Here is a 20031-nt window from a genome sequence, read left to right as displayed (position 1 = left end):
CCTAGCTCGTTGGTAGTGCCACAACTTTGGAAGAAAATAGCAGCTTGATGCCCGCTTTTTTACACTTCCTGTCCTGTTCAGAAGATTTATTGAAGCGCTACGACGTGGTAGTTGCGGGGATGTAATTCATTGTAAACCAGAGATTTGAAAACAGATAAACGTCTGATCTCAGCGGTTTACATTCGATTGTAAAACCTCCTTATCGGAAACAATATTGAAATAGTTTTACAAATTGTTTACGGAAAATCACAACAAAGTAACATGAAGCCGCTTCTGAATTAAATAGCGAAGTTTCCTCAACGGTAATATGTAATAGTAAAGTAGCGATCATTTTGCAATCGCAAGATCAGGAGGTCACACTACTGTCGATCTGAGATTTGCGCTTTGATTCAACATTGGTCGTATTATGATTTATTGAAAGAAACTGAATATAAATAGACCATATGAAAAATTCAGCGGAAATACGTCATTACTAACAAGTAGGATTCCATTAGAATTTTCTTACATTGCTTGTGATGCTCATTCGAATTACAAATAAATGTTTGATGTTTTTTTCTGGACACTGTATCATCAAAGTTTAATTTAAACTCTTGAAAAAAATGACGATCAATGTTCGGTCCGAACTTATCATCACCTTTGAACTGTTTCATGATAAGTACACCGAAACTCATTAGGGCTTGAAATTACGCTCCTGGACAGCATTCATTCCCAACATTGTTGCTAATCTTATCTGCTACCAGAGTAAACGATTTAAATGGGTGTAATTAGCGAGGTTATCATGACTATTTCTCGACTTTAACAATGCCCAACGAGCTGCATTATATGGAGTGCATTGAATATTACTGACGACAGCAAATAAAATTCGACTGCGGATTTTCCGATTTGATTGCGGCGCGTATTAGTCTAGACTTAATAAGCGGTAGGTATCTGGATTCGGACTTTGGCAAATTATATGGGTAACTTGGGCAAATATCCTTAGATTATAAAATCCTTTAAGTATGTTACAAGGCAAGATCTAGTACACTGTAGTTTAGTTCTAACTATTTCTGTTAATACATAAACTTGTAGTTAAGAGAGTATTCTTTTCTCTTAAAAAGCAAATCTCAAGTTCCAAACTTTAGGTTTATAACGCCGGAGCTTTATTACAGATGCGCAATGGCTTGAGTCATTTATTAAAGAACATTAATGACGAAACCTCAATCTAAAGTGGCCTTACATTACGTTAGTGTGTTGCCATAGTAGTTTGCATGATTTCTAATCCTAATACGTCAATAGTTCCTATTTAAAAACCTTCGTTAATATTTCATAAATGCAGATATGTTGGTATCTAGCGGGGTGGTCTTGACGTCGAAACTCCATAGATAGAAATAAAACAATAAAATATTGTCATCATAATAATTAAATATTCCCTGTATCCGGCGCGGCAACGGTACCATTGTCAACCATTGTCAAAAATCACTCAGACCCAATCCTATTATTGAATCCAGACTCAGCCGGTGCAGGTATCGGTTGTTATCTAATCGCTTCATTATTAACCTGTATAGACCATATCACAAGGTCTTTATCGTTCTACCCTTGTTCAATTTTGCTAACGACCGCAATAACTCTATCCCATTCCCGTTTCGTTGCAGTCCGTCGTCGTCCGTGCTGACAGAAAGTTGCTGCCTGCTGCGCAAACCGCAGACAATGAAGAGTAAACTAACTGGCATGCGGGAAACGCTCCAGGGCCGCAGTCTGCTGGTGGACTTGCTGGCGATACTCTTCGGTGTCGGAGCGTGGATCGGAGTGAACTCGAGCTACGTGCAGCTTCCGCTGCTGGTGGCTAACGCTCCGGAAGGATGGAATCTGCCGTCGTATATGGTGGTCATCACCCAGCTCGGAAATGTGGGCCCGCTCATCTACACCGGGCTGCAGAAGGTCCGGGCTTTCAAGGATTCGTACATGATCTACGCGGTGTTGGTGATCGGTACGGTGGGTGCCATTTGTATGGCATTCCTGTACGAAGTGACGGCGTACGTGTTCGGTGCCGATCGATCTGTGGCGATATTTGTGTGTGTTTTTGCACTGGCACTGGTCGGTTGCACAAGCTCGGTGCTGTTCATGCCTTACATGGGACGATTCCGGACAATCTATTTAATAACCTATTTGATTGGGGAGGGGCTCAGTGGGTTTCTACCGAGTATTGTTGCACTGATCCAGGGCGTTGGAGGTAACGCTGAGTGCATACCGAATAATTCAACGGATGAAGATGCGCCCTCGTTTATTAGCTACACGCCACCTCCACGGTTTGGATCGATGGAGTACTTCATCTTTGTGTTTGTGGTGCTGATCATCAGTACGGTTGCTTTCACGATACTCGATAGTCATCCGCGTTGCCGAAAGGAGTACGCAGCGGTGGTTATCAATCACGGCAACGATTACACATACGAAACCGGTCAATCGTCAGCAGATTCGGTTTCGACGACCGAACAAACAAAGCTCGAGAAGAGCAAAATCCTCTCGAATCGTAACTATACCTATCTCATGGTTCTGCTGGGCATCTTGTGCATGTTCGGGAACGGAATCTTTCCTAGTATACAATCGTACTCGTGTCTACCGTACGGAAATGTGGCGTACCATCTGACGGTCACATTGAGCACGATGGCCAATCCGGTGGCGTGCTTCCTGGCAGTTTTTCTGCCTCACACATCAATACGGGCAATTACGTCGATATCGTTGGCGTCGGTCGTGTTTGCGGCGTACGCACTGACGACGGCGTTCATGAGTCCTTCGCCGCCATTGATGGGTCAAGCGATCGGGGACGTGTTAGTGGTAAGTAGACAATTTTCTGTATACCTATTAGAAACTATCTAAATCATTTAGACAGCTCCACAAAAGAGGCTATAAAGTACAGAGAAAGATTGTAATTTTCATTTGTTTTTCTTATTGAACGCATGTTGATTATAAAATTGTGACAATAATTGGCTCGCCTCTGTCCCTTCGATTGCGGCCATTGGAAGGTGCGCCTTTCGCACCCTTCTTGGTAACCGCCCTTTTCTCTCTCTATCTCAGCCGTTGTGACTCCCTCCATGGAAGGTCTTCCTCTATGCGAACTTTAGCACACTTTTTTGGTGGAGACACTTAGGGTCCTTAGGGTCAGCCGTTTTCCTGCTCCCGACGTTTGACCGTATCCTTCCTCTGGTGGCACTAGCTCCTTTCAGATCGGATTCCAACTTGACCTTACTGACCTTATGAGTTGAACCAGTGACGGCCATGCGTCTTCGGAGTTCTGCAGTCTGGCGCTCCGCCAGCTGGTTTCCTCAGTCAGGCCCACGGGGTCATATATGACCCTAACAGAAAAATGGATGTATAAAATCGCACGATGGATAAAAGTGATCACAATCTTCAGCAGAATTGCTTGAAATCAACTCCCCTATCAGGGAAAAATATCAGTAATGGGCGATCAAGGCCCTACGACAACCTAGAACGTCATGAACACGGTGAAGTTACGAAAGAAAAAAAAAATAGGTGTATTGGCAGCGCATTGTATTGTTTCAAAATAAGATTTTTATTCAAACGTATTCGTAGAATTACTTTGACGCACAATAAACTATTTTTCAACTTCCTTGGATGTCCTAGGCCAGCGGTTCTCAACCTGGAGTACATGTACCCCTGGGGGTACCTGGGGGTAGTCCTAGGGGATACCTCGGACAAAAATGCATAATGGCGGACATATTACAATTTTAATCAAAATTCATTGATAAAGTTTTGATAATTGGTTATTTTTTATTTTAAAAATTTACATTGTACATAATATGTAATGCGATCAATAAATCCCAATTGACACAACCAGCACAATGTATGAAGGGCTGCGGAACAAATGATTTTTTTTTTCACAAAAACTCGGTTGCTTCGTTGCAAGAGGATTAGAAGCATCATTTTACGCCTCTCGGAAGCTTTCTTCCAAACAGCTCGAAGGCTTCCTCTCAAGAGGCTCGTAAGCCTTATTATATGTGGTTGAAGTGGCTTATTTCAAGTGGTCAAGTGGCTGCCTTCTTTCAAGAGGCTCGGAATCCTCCTTTAAAGAGGCTCGGAAGCCTCCTTTCAAGAGGCTCGGAAGCCTCCTTTCAAGAGGCTCGGAAGCCTCCTTTCAAGAGGCTCGGAAGCCTCCTTTCAAGAGGCTCGGAAGCCTCCTTTCAAGAGGCTCGGAAGCCTCCTTTCAAGAGGCTCGGAAGCCTCCTTTCAAGAGGCTCGAAGCCACCTTTCAGAGGCTCAGAGCCTCCTTTCAAGAGGCTCGGAAGCCTCCTTTCAAGAGGCTCGGAAGCCTCCTTTCAAGAGGCTCGGAAGCCTCCTTTCAAGAGGCTCGGAAGCCGCCTTTCAAGAGGCTCGGAAGCCTCCTTGCAAGAGGCCCGGAAGCCTCCTTTCAAGAGGCTCAGAAGCCTCCTCTCAAGAGGCTCGGAAGCCTCCTTTCAAGAGGCTCGGAAGCCTCCTTTCAAGAGGCTCGGAAGCCTCCTTTCAAGAGGCTCGGAAGCCTCCTTTCAAGAGGCTCGGAAGCCTCCTTTCAAGAGGCTCGGAAGCCTCCTTTCAAGAGGCTCGGAAGCCTCCTTTCAAGAGGCTCGGAAGCCTCCTTTCAGGAGGCTCGGAAGCCTCCTTTCAGGAGGCTCGGAAGCCTCCTTTCAGGAGGCTCGGAAGCCTCCTTTCAAGAGGCTCGGAAGCCTCCTTTCAAGAGGCTCGGAAGCCTCCTTTCAAGAGGCTCGGAAGCCTCCTTTCAAGAGGCTCGGAAGCCTCCTTCCAAGAGGCTCGGAAGCCTCCTTCCAAGAGGCTCGGAAGCCTCCTTCCAAGAGGCTCGGAAAGCCTCCTTTCAAGAGGCTCGGAAAGCCTCCTTCCAAGAGGCTCGGAAAGCCTCCTTCCAAGAGGCTCGGAAAGCCTCCTTCCAAGAGGCTCGGAAGCCTCCTTCCAAGAGGCTCGGAAGCCTCCTTCCAAGAGGCTCGGAGGCCTCCTTCCAAGAGGCTCGGAAGCCTCCTTCCAAGAGGCTCGGAAGCCTCCTTTCAAGAGGCTCGGAAGCCTCCTTTCAAGAGGCTCGGAAGCCTCCTTTCAAGAGGCTCGGAAGCCTTCTTTCAAGCCTCCTTTCAAGAGGCTCGGAAGCCTTCTTTCAAGTCTCCTTTCAAGAGGCTCGGAAGCCTCCTTTCAAGAGGCTCGGAAGCCTCCTTTCAAGAGGCTCGGAAGCCTCCTTTCAAGAGGCTCGGAAGCCTCCTTTCAAGAGGCTCGGAAGCCTCCTTTCAAGAGGCTCGGAAGCCTCCTTTCAAGAGGCTCAGAAGCCTCCTTTCAAGAGGCTCAGAAGCCTCCTTTCAAAAGGCCCGGAAGCCTCCTTTCAAGAGGCTCGGAAGCCTCCTTTCAAGATGCTCGGAAGCCTCCTTTCATAGGCTCGGAAGCCTCCTTTCAAGAGGCTCGGAAGCCTCCTTTCAAGAGGCTCGGAAGGCTCCTTTCAAGAGGCTCGGAAGCCTCCTCTCAAGAGGCTCGGAAGCCTCCTCTCAAGAGGCTCGGAAGCCTCCTCTCAAGAGGCTCGGAAGCCTCCTCTCAAGAGGCTCGGAAGCCTCCTCTCAAGAGGCTCGGAAGCCTCCTCTCAAGAGGCTCGGAAGCCTCCCCTCAAGAGGCTCGGAAGCCTCCCCTCAAGAGGCTCGGAAGCCTCCCCTCAAGAGGCTCGGAAGCCTCCTCTCAAGAGGCTCGGAAGCCTCCTCTCAAGAGGCTCGGAAGCCTCCTCTCAAGAGGCTCGGAAGCCTCCTCTCAAGAGGAGCCTCCTCTCAAGAGGCTCGGAAGCCTCCTCTGAAGAGGCCTCAAGCCTCCTCTCAAGAGGCCTGAAGCCTCCTCTCAAGAGGCCTGGAAGCCTCCTCTCAAGAGGCTCGGAAGCCTCCTCTCAAGAGGCTCGGAAGCCTCCTCTCAAGAGGCTCGGAAGCCTCCTCTCAAGAGGCTCGGAAGCCTCCTCTCAAGAGGCTCGGAAGCCTCCTCGAAAGCCTCTTTTCAAGAGGCTCAAAAGTCTTCTTTCAAGAGGCTCGGAAGCCTTCTTTCAAGAGGATCGGAAGCCTTATTTCAAGAGGCTCAAAAGCCTCCGTTCAAGAGGTTCTGAAGCCTTTTTCCAAGAGGATCGGAAGGCTCCTTTCGAGAGGCTCGGAAGCCTCTTTTCAAGAGGTTCGGAAGCCTCCTATCAAGTGGTTAGGTTGCCTTCTTTCAAGAGGCTCGTAAGCCTGCTTTCAAGAGGCTCGGAAGCCTGCTTTCAAGAGGCTCGGAAGCCTCCTTTCAGGAGGTTCGGAAGCCTTCTTTCGAGAGGCTCGTCAAGGCTTTTCAAGAGGTTCGGAAGCCTCCTTTCAAGTGGTTAGGTTGCCTTCTTTCAAGAGGCTCGGAAGTCTACTTTCAAGTGGTTCGGAAGCCTTCTTTCAAGATTCTCGGCAGCCTCCTTTCAAGAGGCTTGGAAGCCTCGCTTCAAGAAGCTCAGAATTCTTCCTTCAATAGGCTTCTATCAAGAGGCTCAGAAGCGTTCTTTCAAGATGCAACGGAAGCTTTCTTTTAAGTGGCTCGAAAACCGCCTTCAAGAGGCTCGGAAGCCTCTCTCCAAGAGGCTCGGAAGCCTCTCTCCAAGAGGCTCAGAAGCCTCTAATAAAGAGGTGCGGAAGCCTACTCTAAAGGGACTCAAAAGCTTAAAGGAGCTTCCCTTCAAAAGGGCTCGAAATTATGTTTTCAAGAGGAGTGGAAGCCTACTTTCGAGAGGGGGTACCTCAAATCATGCAAAAGTTCGAAGGGGTACCTCTCAAGAAAAAGGTTGAGAACCGCTGTCCTAGGCTATCCAAACATTTCTTGAGTTGAGGACTTGAAAAATACAGCTGCACGAAAATCGTTTTTCAGTACTGAAAGCATCAATATGCATTCAATTATATCCATTACACCTCCCGGGATTTCAATGGATATGGTAAGATAGTTTTGAGATATTCTGGGCAACCCAAACTGTCCTTGAGGTCTACAGCTACTTAGAAGCTTATTTCGGTACTCAAAGCTTCAATATCCGTTCAATTATGTCCATTGCATCTCCCGGGAGGACAACGGATATGCTAAGATAGTTATGAGATATTCTGGGAAATCCAAACTGTCCTTTGCGTTTCAGATCTACAGCTGCATAGAAGCTTTTTTCGGTACTCAAAGCTGCAATATAAATTCCATTGTATCCATTACACCTCCCAGTAGGTCAACGGATATCGTAGTATAGTAGTATAGTTTTTAGATATTCTTGGTAATCAAAACTCTGTCCTTGAGATCGGGACTTGAGATCTACAGCTGATTACAAAACCTTTTCGGTACTCAAAGCTTCAGTATGCATTCAATTATATCCTCTACAACTCTCGGGAGGTCAACGGATATGGTAAGATAGTTTTGAGATATTCTGGTCAATCCAAACTGTCCTTGAGTTCGAGACTTGAGATCTACAGCTGCTCAGAAGCTCTTTTCGATACTCAAAGCTTCAATAAGCATTCAATTATATCTATTACACCTCCCGGAAGGTCAACGGATATGGTAAGGTAAGATAGTTTTGAGATATTCTGGGCAATCCTAACTGTTCTTGAGTTCGAGACTTGAGATCTACAGCTGCTTAGAAGCGCTTTTCGTCACTCTTATTTTTAAGAATTTAACGGTAAATCGTACATTGGCAATTATATTACTGAAATATCCACTGAAAATAGAGGAATAATAATATAATAAATTAACAATAATTTGTTATAAATTAAAGAATTTTGTAGAACAACGACTTTCAGGGGAAACAGTGTTTTTATGCACTTAAAAGCACAAAAATCACTTTAACATGGTCAAAACGTGGACGAAACGAATCGCAATGTTCACAAGACTTGTAGAGCACACCAAAAGCTTCCGTATAGAGGTTGTTGCGATGGTTTTCGGCGTTTATATCTCTTGTTAGATTTTTTTCAAAATTGAAAATATCCCAAAAACACTAAATCGACTTGAGCCACCTCGAAATTTTATCCGAATTAGCTGAAAATTTGACAGGAGGTTTATTTTAGCATAAGAATTATGATTTTGGGCTGACCGGTTGAATTTTTGATACTTTTTGAAAACATGAAGAGGTCTAATATGCATTCAATTATATCCATTACACATTCTGAAGAGCCTACGGATATCGTAAGACCATTTCACACAATTTCGAGAAAACAACAATAAACTGTTCTTGAGCAAATTGGCACCGAATATTTCGTTTTCTTCGATACAGATCAAAAGTTTTTGGTAAAACCCAACATCCTGGGGCACTTCCAACGCGCGAACACTGTAAGCAGTACTCCATAATAGCTCTTTAAAGTGCGTACACGTATGTAATTTCTCAAACAAACGAAAAAAAAAAATCATAAATTTCTGAACAAAAAATTGTTTTTTTTTCGTATTTTTTTGTTTTTTTTTTTATCTTTATCAATGTGTTAATTTAATTCTAGGATTAAGTTCAACGCAGGAACGCCAGAATACGTATTTTTGGACGGAGATTCAGAATATACAAAAATCACATTTTGGCTAAAAATGTAACATATGCAGATTCTCAAACAAATGGTTCAAATGTATTTAACCATGTGCAGTACTGCCGTCATATGCATATTTGTCCCATGTTTGCTGGGATTTACTATGTACATGGGACAGTTATGCGTATAACGGCAGAGTACAGCTCCTTCAGATAGTATTTATATTTTCTGCATCATCTGAACTTTCAAGGGCTTTAGCTGCTTTGAAGGCTTCTTCTGTTGCTTAAAGTTTCGACATGTATCTAACAATGTGCGTTACATGTCCTGTGAGACCAAAAGACATTGTAGGATAGTTTTTAAATATGTCACCAGAACTGTCCTTGAGTTCGAGACTTCAGATCAACTGCAACTTAAAAGCATTTTTCGTAACATATATTTTTGTATGTATTCAACTATGAGTATAACATTTCCTGGAATGTTAACAGACACAGTTTTGGAATATTATAGGTCATTAATACTGTCTTTTAGCATAGAATCTACGATCTTAAGCTTCCAAAGTAGCGTTTCTTGTCTTTCAATGTCTTGTCAAACTAGTTCATTACATCCGCTGCGAAACTGCTTTTGCAAACAAGAGCTTCTCACGTCGCTGTGCCCACCCACGTAATGCAGCGCAATTTAATGACAGAAGGGGGTTCGCTGCTTCCATCAGTGATGTTGGATTGCGTTAGCCCAAGAGCGACGTAAGCAGCTCTTGTTTATAAAAGTAGTTTCGCCCTTTTGAAATATTGATGCTTATATATTCAACTGTAATAATCACATTGAGAAATTTTGAAATGTTGGTGCCGATATATTGGAGCTTTGAGTGACGGAAACCCAAAGTAACCATTAGCACTATATTTTGCCTTTTCGGCAATATAAAGCTATATAAGCCAGTTTAAAGCATGTTTGCACTGTGACAGCGTTAAAGTCGAGCGTACGGATTTTTTAAATGCTTACGGTTACCTGGAAAATCTACTGCTGTGCCTGCACACTTAAAAGCCAAATTTCATTTCGGTAAAATCATTTAACGAATTTCGTCAAAACATATTGTTTCACCGAAATATTTTAAAGTTAATTACGGAAAATCAGCTCATTAAATGTTCTACTAAAATTCGGCGGAATGTTTTGCGATCTTCGTCGGTAAACCATCCATAGATTTGACAAACGTCAAAACACCGCAAAAGCACGTGTTGAATAAAAAAGAAAGGAAAAACTTGAATCGATTTCCGACAACGGCTGCTTAAAACATATCTCCAAATTTACTTTATCTCGTGCCAAAATTTTCATTTTTTCAGTACATACCATCATAATGATTGGTCCTACTCAATTTATTGTAAGAAGCAATGGAATTTTCAACGATTTTCGTGATATGTATTCATCGTCGTGGAAGAGGTTTTCCAGCTCGCCATCTTTTAACTGCAGCCAGAGAAGTTTCCGAATATATTGCTTTTGTGTCCAGAGGATCAAACATTCCTCGACATCGTGATTGAACCTTTCGGGCATTATTATGAAATAAAACATAGAACTTTATAGTGACACTTTGTAAAAAAAATGTACAATTTTTTGATAAACTTATTCTATTATCTATAAATAAATATTTTATGTTGCATTACGCTTTGGTTTGTAATATGTTTCATTGAAAAAATAAACAAATGAAAACAATAATTTACAATATTTCGGTAAAGCACTTTACCGAGTACTTCGGCAACCTATTGCCGAACGGCACGGCAAATTTTGACAGCAGGATGTTTTCAAACATTTTACGACCAGTCGATAATTTGAACTTTTACCGAGATTTTTACCGACATCTCAGCTGTTGGATTCTCGGTAATTTTTTTGCCGGCCTCGGCGAAAAAAATTAAGTGTGTACATATCCAAGCCTGTAATTGTGGTTGTAAATCGCTAGTTATGAACTTAAGGACAGTTTGGATGACCAAGGATATCCCAAAACCATCTAACCATGTCTCCTGATCTTCACAAATATATCTTGGATATAGTTGAATACATATTCAAGCTTGAATCGACGAAAAAAGCTAGAATGTTGGCTGTAGATCGCTAGTTCTGAAGTCAAGGACGGTTTGGATGACCCGGGATATCCCAAAACCATCTTACCATGTTTCATTGTCTTCTAAATTATGTTATGGACATGATTGAATACATATCCAAGCTCTTAGTGTCCAAAAAAATATAATGTCGTGGTTGTACATCGCAAGTTCTGAACTCAAAGACAGTTCGGATGATCCAGGATATCTCAAAATCATCTGACCATGTCTCTTGATCTTTAGGAATATGTTATGAATATCGTTGAATACACATCCAAGCTTAAAGTGACGAAAAAAGATTGCATGGTAACTGTAGATAGCAAGTTTCGGGCTCAAGGACAGTTTGGATAGTCTAGTACATCCCGAAAAAATATTTTTCAACTTATTTTGTCAGTTTTCCATTATTAATCACGAAAACAAATGGAACATATCAAGTTTACTGCGTTATACCGCTTAGAAAAATTTGAGCCTGAAAGGGTTACGTGCGCTGCCAGAACCATAATTGAAACTTAACTGGCAGCAGTTTCAAAGGCGCTTTTCAGCGCTCCCGGAGTGGGACGTCATATTGTCAGCTTCAGTGACCAGATATACGCCGTTACACACTACTACAGAGTATATATATCCCATGGGATGCATCGTAACGGCCAGATGTTGACGAGTTCAAAGTGTCGTGCATTCGTTAACAAGGAACGCATGTAGGGGAAAGTGGGGCAAGATCGCCATATGGGGCAATACAGCTGTGGGGTTGAGTAAGTTACCATCAGCGTGTGATTATATATTATCACCTCAGCGTGTAACAGGTGGGCAGCAAGCTATGACTGCGGAATGGTAGTCCGAAGCACCTTCTTTCCCCGCAAAAATATCCACAAGGCCACATGGAGATCACCTAACCAAGAAACGGAAAACCAAATCGACCACGTTCCAATCTACGGTAAATTCTTCTCCGACATCATGCTAGGCGCAGCATCTCTTGAAGATGGCTGGAGAGATATTCGATCCGCCATTGGTAGCACCGCAACCGCTGCACTTGGAACGGTGCCTCCGGATCAGAGAAACGACTGGTATGACGGGGAATGTGAGCAGTTAGTAGAAGAGGCGAATGCAGCATGGGCGAGATTGCTGCAACACCGCACGAGGGCGAACGAGGCACGATATAAACGGGCGCGAAACAGACAAAACTCGATTTTCCGGAGGAAAAGGCGCCAGCAGGAAGATCGAGACCGTGAAGAGACGGAGCAACTGTATCGGGCTAATAACACACGAAAGTTCTATGAGAAGTTGAACCGTTCACGTAAGGGCCACGTGCCACAGCCTGATATGTGTAAGGACATAAACGGGAACCTTCTTACGAACGAGCGTGGGGTGATCCAAAGGTGGAGGCAGCACTACGAAGAACACCTGAATGGCGATGTGGCAGATGAAAATGGCGGTATGGTGATGGACCTGGGAGAATGCGCGCAGGACATACTTTTACCGCCTCCAGATCTCCAGGAAATCCAGGAGGAGATTGACCGGCTGAAGAACAACAAAGCCCCTTGCCCCAACTATCAGGAGAGCTATTTCAACACGGTGGTGAGGCACTGGCTAGAGCGCTGCACTGGGTCATTACCAAGATTTGCTAGGAGGTAGTTTTGCCGCAGGAGTAGATGGAAGGTGTCGTATGTCCCATCTACGAAAAGGGCGATAAGCTGGATTGTAGCAACTACCGCGCAATCACATTGCTGAACGCCGTCCGTCTACAAGGTATCTGCCGTCGTAGCATCAATTGGAAGGGAGTTCGTGGAGCAGTACCAGGCAAGTTTTATGGGCGAACGCTCCACCATGGACCAGGTGTTCGCCATTCACCAAGTACTGCAGAAATGCCGCGAATACAACGTGCCCACTCATCATCTATTAAACGACTTCAAAGCCGCATATGATACAATCGATGGCTATGGCAGCTAATGCACGAACACGAATTTCCGGATAAACTGACACGGTTGATCAAAGCGACGATGGATCGGGTGATGTGTGTAGTTCGAGTTTCAGGGGCATTCTCGAGTCCCTTCGAAACCCGCTGAGGGTTACGGCAAGGTGATGGTCTTTCGTGTCTGCTATTCAACGTCGATTTGGAAGAGGTAATACGAAGAGCAGGGATTAACACGAGTAATACAATTTTCAATAAGACCGTCCAGCAATTTGGCTTCGCCGACGACATAGATATTATGGCACGTAACTTTGAGAAGATGGAGAAAGCCTACATCAGACTGAAGAGGGAAGCCAAGCGGATCGGACTAGTCATCAACACGTCGAAGTACATGATAGGAAGAGGTTCAAGAGAAGACAATGTGAGCCACCCACCGCGAGTTGGCATCGGTGGTGACGAAATCGAGGTGGTAGAAGAATTTGTGTACTTGGGCTCACTGGTGACTGCCGAAAATGATACCAGTAGAGAAATTCGGAGACGCATAGTGACTGGAAATCGTACGTACTTTGGACTCCGCAAGACGAATAGAGTTCGCCGCCGTACCAAACTGACCATCTACAAATCGCTCATTAGACTGGTAGTCCTCTATGGACACGAGACCCAGACGATGCTCGTGGAGGACCAACGCGCACTGGGAGTTTTCGAAAGGAAAGTGCTGCGTACAATCTATGCTGGGGTGCAGATGGCGGGCGGTACGTGGAAGAGGCGAATGAACCACGAGTTGCATCAGCTGTTGGGAGAACCATCCATCGTTCACACCGCGAAAATAGGAAGAATGCGGTGACCGGGCACCTAGCCAGAATGTCGGACAGTAATTCGGTGAAAATGGTTCTCGTCAACGATCCGACGGGAACAAGAAGGCGAGGTGAACAGCGAGAAAGCTACGTACCGTCCGCCATCTGCACCTCACCACAGATGGTACGCAGCACTTTCTTTTCGGAATCTCCCATTGCGCGTTTTTCCTCCACGAGCATCGTCCGGGTCTCGTGTCCTTAGAGAGCTACCGGTCTAATAACCGTTTTGTAGATTGTCAGTTTGGCGGCGAATTCTACTCGATCAGAGCGTTTTGCGGAGTACAAAGTATTGTTGTCGGAGGTCACCAGTGAGGCCCAAGTACACAAATTCTTCAACCACCTCGATTTCGTCACCACCAACACAAACTCGTGGTGAATGGCTTGCGTTGTCCTCTCTTGAGCCCCTTCCTATCATGTACTTCTTCTTCGACGTGTTGATGACTAGTCTAATCCGTTTAGCTTCGCTTTTCAGCCTGATGTAGGCTTCCTCCATCTTCTCAAAGTTACGTGCCATAATATCTATGTCGTCGGCGAAACCAAATAACTGGATGGACTTCGTGAAAATCGTACCACTCGTGTCGATCACTGACCTTCGTATTACCCCCTCCAAAGCGATGTTGAATAACTGACACGAAAGACCATCACCTTGTCGTCTCTGCGCGTTTCGAAGGGACTCGAGAATGCCCCTGGAACTCGAACTAAACACATCACCCGATCCATCGTCGCCATGATCAACCGTATTAGTTAATCTGGAAATCCGTTTTCGTGCATTAGCTGCCGTAGCTGGTCCCGATCGATTGTATCATGTGCGGGTTTGAGGTCGATAAATAAATTATGTGCGGGAACGTTGTATTCGCGGCATTTCTGCAATACCTGTCGTACGGCGAACACCTGGTCCGTGGTAGAACGTTCACCCATAAATCCCGCTTGCCCCACGAATTCTCTTGCAAATGGTGTTAGTCGGCGGCATAAAATTTGGGAGAGTACCTTGTAGGCGGCGTTCAGCAATGTGATTGCTCGGTAGTTGCTGCAATCCAGCTTATCGCCCTTTTTGTGGATGGGGCACACGACACCTTCATTCCATTCCTGCGGCAGAACCTCATCCTTCCAAACCTTGGTAATTACCCAGTGCAACGCTCTAGCCAGTGCTTCACCACCGTGTTTAAACAGCTCTGCTGGTAGTTGGTCAACTAGGGGCTTTGTTGTTTTTCAGCTGACCGATCTCCTCCTGGATTTCCTGGAGATTCGAAGCCGGAAGTCGTATGTCCTGCGCGCGTGCTCCCAGGTTCATTACCATACCGCCACCGTTGTCAGGTGCTCTTCGTAGTGCTGTCGCTACCTTAGAATCATCTTACGCTCGTTCGTAAGAAGGTTCCCGTTTATGTATTTACACATATCGGGCTGTGGCACGTGGCCCTTACGTGAACGGTTTAACTTCTCATAGAACTTTTGTGTGTTATTAGCGCGGTACAGTTGCTCCGTCTCTTCACGGTCTCGATCTTTCTGCTATCGCTTTTTCCTTCGAAAAATCGAGTTTGTCTATTCCTCGCCCGTTTGTATTGTGCCTTGTTCGCCCTCGTGCGGTGTTGCAGCAATCTCGCCCATGCTGCATTCTTCTCCTCAACTAACTACTCACATTCGTCGTCATACCAGTCGTTTCTCTGATCCGGCGGATCGAATATCTCTCCAGCCATCTTCAAGAGACGCTGCGCCTAGCTGCTCTTCCGTTGGGAGTGCCACTTCCAGCTGCTGCGTGTAGTCCTGGGCTAGTTTACCGTCTTGAAGCCGCCCAATGTTTAGCCGCGGCGGACGACTCAATATTCGCACTGCAGTAAGTGCGTACATTCGTGATGTCGGAAAATAATTTACCATCGATTAGAACGTGGTCGATTTGGTTTTCCGTTTTTTCCTTAGGTGATTTCCATGTGGCTTTGTGGATATTCTTGCGGGGGAAGAAAGTGCTTCGGATTACCATTCCTCGGCTGCAAAGTTTATGCATCGTTGGCCGGAAGCGGAACTTGCAAAAGCAATATTACGATCGTTCTGCAAAGCAACTTCCATTAGTAAGATTGGGTAATCGGGCTCTTTTCAAGAAGAACTCGAAAGAATGGCACTATATGCAGCATGCAGGTGGTACGTGATGTTTAGAGGCGCGGCCACGTCCCGAGACGTGGGTAGGACTCAACTCTAAAATACATTTTCTAGGCCCAAATAATATTTTGGAACGTTGAAACTTGAATTTACTTGAATTTACATAAAGAAAAATGAAGGCGAAGCTGGGCAGTGTGCATGTTCTATCTATTGCTGGAGTATCAAATGTATAGAATACTTTTAAGGAATTTCATGAACTTTCCGCAGATCCTTTTGAAATTCAAGAGATTTTCTCGGACATCCTTAGATAAGTTATGATACTCCCTAGGGGCCGTCCAGAAACCACGTGATCATATATGGGGGGAGGGGGGGTTTGGAAAATGACCACGATAAGCCACATGGGGGGAGGGGTTGTTGCTCTCGAACCACGTGGTCTTTTTTGGAAAAAATGGGAAAATATTTTTAAAAAATTCGCCGCGTCACAGCACCGCCGCAGATCGTTTTTGGCATCACGCCGCCGACACTTTTGCATTAGCGGACTGCAGCTACAATTTTGAAAAATGTTCATGTTTTTAAAATTATCCAAGGAAAAAAATTCAAAGGAATTTCTTGTGGATATTCAGGAAAAATCCAGCAAAGAAATTTCCTGTAAAAACTATCTGATAATCCTGATAAAGTGCTGGCATTTCGAATGATTTTTGAACAATTCTCTCTGGAAAATTTTGTTTGGAAATTTTGCTACAAATTGTTTATGAAAAAAAAACATCTCCAGCGTAAATTCCGAAAAAAAATTTCAACAATAATAAATTAGCACTTGTAAAAGCAAAAATTGCAATTGTGAAATAAGAATTTTCCATAAAGAAATCAAAATGTTCCACGAAAAAAATACAAAATTTTCATGAATAAATCAATATTAACAATAAACAATTACAAAATTTTTCACAAAATAAATATTTTTTCTCCACAAAACTCTATATAATAAAAATGAGTTGAGATTTCCTTCCTGACGATTTAACTCGCGAACGGGTTGACCGATTTGCAAGATTTTCCCCTAATCGATTCGTTTTGGGATCGGCAAGGTTTGTATATACAAAAAGTTGATGAATTTGTATGTCATGTCGGGAAAATGTTCAAAGTCATTAAAATACAATTTTGGGTCAGCTGTTGAAGAAAACAAAACAAACGCACTGAAATTGATAGAGTGCGGTGCTGCAAATAGTTCATTGTGACATTTGCAACACCTGGGCAATGCTGGGTTTCTTTCACATCAATAAAGAGCACTAAAAAATAAGAAAATAAGAAAGAAAAGCAATCGAATTAATAAAATTTTCCATGAACTTCATACGCGAAGGGGTAATCTATGGAAAAATGCTTAATTTTATTGCTTTTTTATATTCTTTAATGGAAAATTTCCTTTTTTTTGTGGAAAGGTTTCAATTTTTCGTTAAAAAAATATTTGTTTTGATGAAAATTTTGTAATTATTTATTTCTAATATTGATTTATTTATGGAATGTTTGTATTTTTCCGTGGAAAATTTTGATTTCTTCATGGAAAATTCTTATATGTTTGCAATTTTTGGTTTTAATTTTTTTTTAAATTCCTAATTGTTTATGGAAATTTTGCATTACTTGTACAATTTTTTTATTGCTAATACCATGATCTTTATTAGAAATTTCCTAATTGTTATGGAAAATTTAAAAAAATGCCCTTAGAAATACCTTCAGTTCAGTTCAGATGCTTCGCTGAGGTTAATATATCTTAAGAATTTCCAGTACCTCCATAGCTACGGAATGTCCCTAATACTCTTAGGAATCTATAGGGATATTCAGTGATGAACTTCATAATTATTTTAAAAAAATCACTGGAATCAATGGTTTTAATTACTAACTTTTAGCAATTCACTCCTTCAGAAATATCGCTACGATCTACCAAGAATGCTTATGATCGTCCAAGAATCTTTCAAGATGTTCAGTACTTTTTCAGGGGTTTTCAGAAATATCAAGAATTATGTTACCCCGAATTTTAGACTTATTTCTTTTTAACTTTTGAGATTGCATGATTGATTTCAATAAACTTTTAGAAGCTTCCACAATTCTTCTTCTCATATAGGCTTGCTATCACATGTCCGAATGTGCTACAATTATAATAAACTACTTCATATTTACATATTCCTACGATTTTTCTCTCGTATCCTTGTAACAATTTTCAACTCTTCGAGAGGAGTTCGGTAGCCTAGTGACTATCGCTTCTGTCTTATAGACAGGAGGTCGTGGTTTAATTCACCTGCCGTTCTGTCAATGTTTATGAAATTTCAGAAATTTTCTGTGCCTTCCTGAGCTAGCAAAAATAATTGCGTGCCTTGAAAAAACTTTAATAATTTTGTGGAAGATTAGAAAATATTAAAAATTTCAAGACTTCGTGGAAAATCTCACTACATCATTGATCACTTTTTGGAATAGAAAGAATTCTTCGCGGATACTGAGGACTGATTAGCCTTTTCGGAAAAGATGGTTTCTTCTTAGCCCCGGAAACCTCCACGATTGCCAGATTCAAATCTCTGATAAACTTTAAAATATTTGAAGGATTTTTTTTCATATCCAGAAATTGAACCAGTATTGATAGTATTAGATCCTTTAAGTGTCCATATGTTATGGCCTACCGTAATCATGAGTAGGACAATCGTTTGACTCCCAGGTATTTTAATACGTAGGACATGTCCTACTTGTTCCACCCACTCCCGGCGCTACTGGTGATGTTAACTTGTCATTCACTTGTAATCAGATTCAACTTCGGTAATCATTATTGCCGTAACCGTAGATTTGCTCTTGTTAACATACGTATTCCTGCCAGCTAACTTCATAGGTTCTTACCCGAATCATGGGTAGGACGATGCTTTGACTGTTCCACCCATGAGCATTTATGCGAAGGACAATGTCCTACTTGTCCCACCAAATCCCGTATTCCATTATCGATTCAATCGATTAAATTGATACATATGTAGTACTAAGGCTGAAATTATTAATAATTCTTAATTTTTTTTTTTTCAAATTCACAGATTGCCACGTGGACCATCCTGATCGGACTGGTGAGCTACGTACGGCTCTCGATCACCACCGTGTTTCGGTACCAGGGCGGCAAAGCGCTGGTCTGGGTGGGGGCCGTCACCCAGATTGGGTCGCTGCTCGGATCGGTCCTCTCGTTCTCACTGGTCAACTTTACCGAGCTCTTCCAGCAGTACTATCCGTGTTGATCGACCGTTGCGTCAATTGACTTTGTTAGTGGAGTTATGCGATTGGCAGTTTGAAAGTTTTTTAGTAAACTTTGTCTGCAAGCGCACCGCAGTGTGTAGGGAAATGTGCTGCGGCCGTACTCTCGATGGCGTTGAGAACAAAATTGTTAATTGTAAGCAATTGACTGCGTTATTAGTTTGTTAGTTCTGATTAGTTCATAGTCGGTGTGAAAATTTCATATCCCCAGCGGAAGCGATTTTATTGTCTGAAATAGTTTATAACATATTTATGAACAACTTTACACGGTATTTGTCCTGTTGTAGTTTAAATTGGATCATGAGAGTTCACACATTGTTAATAGATAACGGGTTATTATCTTATTACAATATGATTAAAGGCATTTAGAATTTTTTACTATTTTGACTGGAAATTGCAATGTTCTTTAATTAGGTATTCATGATGACAAGCATAAAATGATAAATTAAGTGTGAGCTCTGTCCAGATTATACTATATCTAAAAGTAGTATTTAAAACCATCTCTGTCCGAAAGTCCACACTAAATAAATAAGCAGTAGGTATAAACAATCTGAAATGTATTTTGAATATATAAATATAAATAGGGATTATTGATTTCATGAGAAAAACGGAAACAAACATACCAGTGGATGCAATACGCAATAGTGCTGTCCAATGAGCAACTCGAAGTAGCTCGAAGTTGTTCCCGTCCTGCTCGTTCTTTTTTGTCAACAAATGGGCATGAGCAGGACGAGGAGAAACTTCGAGCTACTTCAAGCTCTCATTGGACAGCACTAATGATAAATGTGAAGTTGAACGCATTATCTTCCAAACACAGACTTCAGACTACAGAGGCGAAAGTACTATACCGTGCTGTGCCCTTATTCCGTTCACCTAAGACAGTGCACTATGTCTAAAAGCTCTAAAAAATAGCCGTTTAGTATTTTGAGGCTGCAATTTCGCTACATAGTTTCATTTTCTATATACAATTGAAAATAAAATATGTTGGGATGCATCCATAGACTTAGGCTCCACTAGTGAAAACAAAATTGACCAATTATGTGGTCCTAATTCCAATCATCTGAAATGGCATTGTTCCTAATTCCGTTCATTCGTGTTCCTAATTCCAATCACCCGAAAAACATTTGATTTCTTGGAGATGCTAATACCAGGCATCATTTTTCTCCTTTATCCATCTTTTTAATTATTATCATATTGCAAATAAAAAGCTTAAAATGTAATTTCCTTCCAAATTTAAAATACAATGAATGATATTTCCTTAGTATAGCCAAGTTGACTGTTTTTTCGTTTGTTTCACTTACCATTCGAGATATATTCAACATGAACATTGATGCTAGCTGCCCAGT

The 20031-nt window shown here is 42.7% G+C and overlaps 1 protein-coding gene across 5 annotated transcripts in view; it reads left to right on the top strand.

The window, feature by feature from the left end:
- Positions 1 to 19079, top strand: part of LOC134202466 (solute carrier family 52, riboflavin transporter, member 3-B-like) — a 38762-nt gene extending 19683 nt beyond the window's left edge. For all 5 annotated transcript variants that reach the window (XM_062677448.1, XM_062677450.1, XM_062677451.1 and 2 more), the window contains 2 exons: positions 1632 to 2811; positions 18475 to 19079. In XM_062677448.1, coding sequence (XP_062533432.1) covers positions 1632 to 2811; positions 18475 to 18669 — 1375 coding nt within the window. In that variant the 3' untranslated portion in view covers positions 18670 to 19079. The remainder of the gene's footprint in view (positions 1 to 1631; positions 2812 to 18474) is intronic.
- The last annotated feature ends 952 nt before the right edge of the window (positions 19080 to 20031 follow it).

The sequence above is a fragment of the Armigeres subalbatus genome, unplaced genomic scaffold (assembly GCF_024139115.2).
Source record: "Armigeres subalbatus isolate Guangzhou_Male unplaced genomic scaffold, GZ_Asu_2 Contig1234, whole genome shotgun sequence".
In the NCBI taxonomy this organism is placed as follows: Eukaryota; Metazoa; Arthropoda; class Insecta; order Diptera; family Culicidae; genus Armigeres; species Armigeres subalbatus.
The sequence above is the reverse complement of the archived record's forward strand: the minus strand, read 5'-3'. Positions and strand labels throughout refer to the sequence as shown.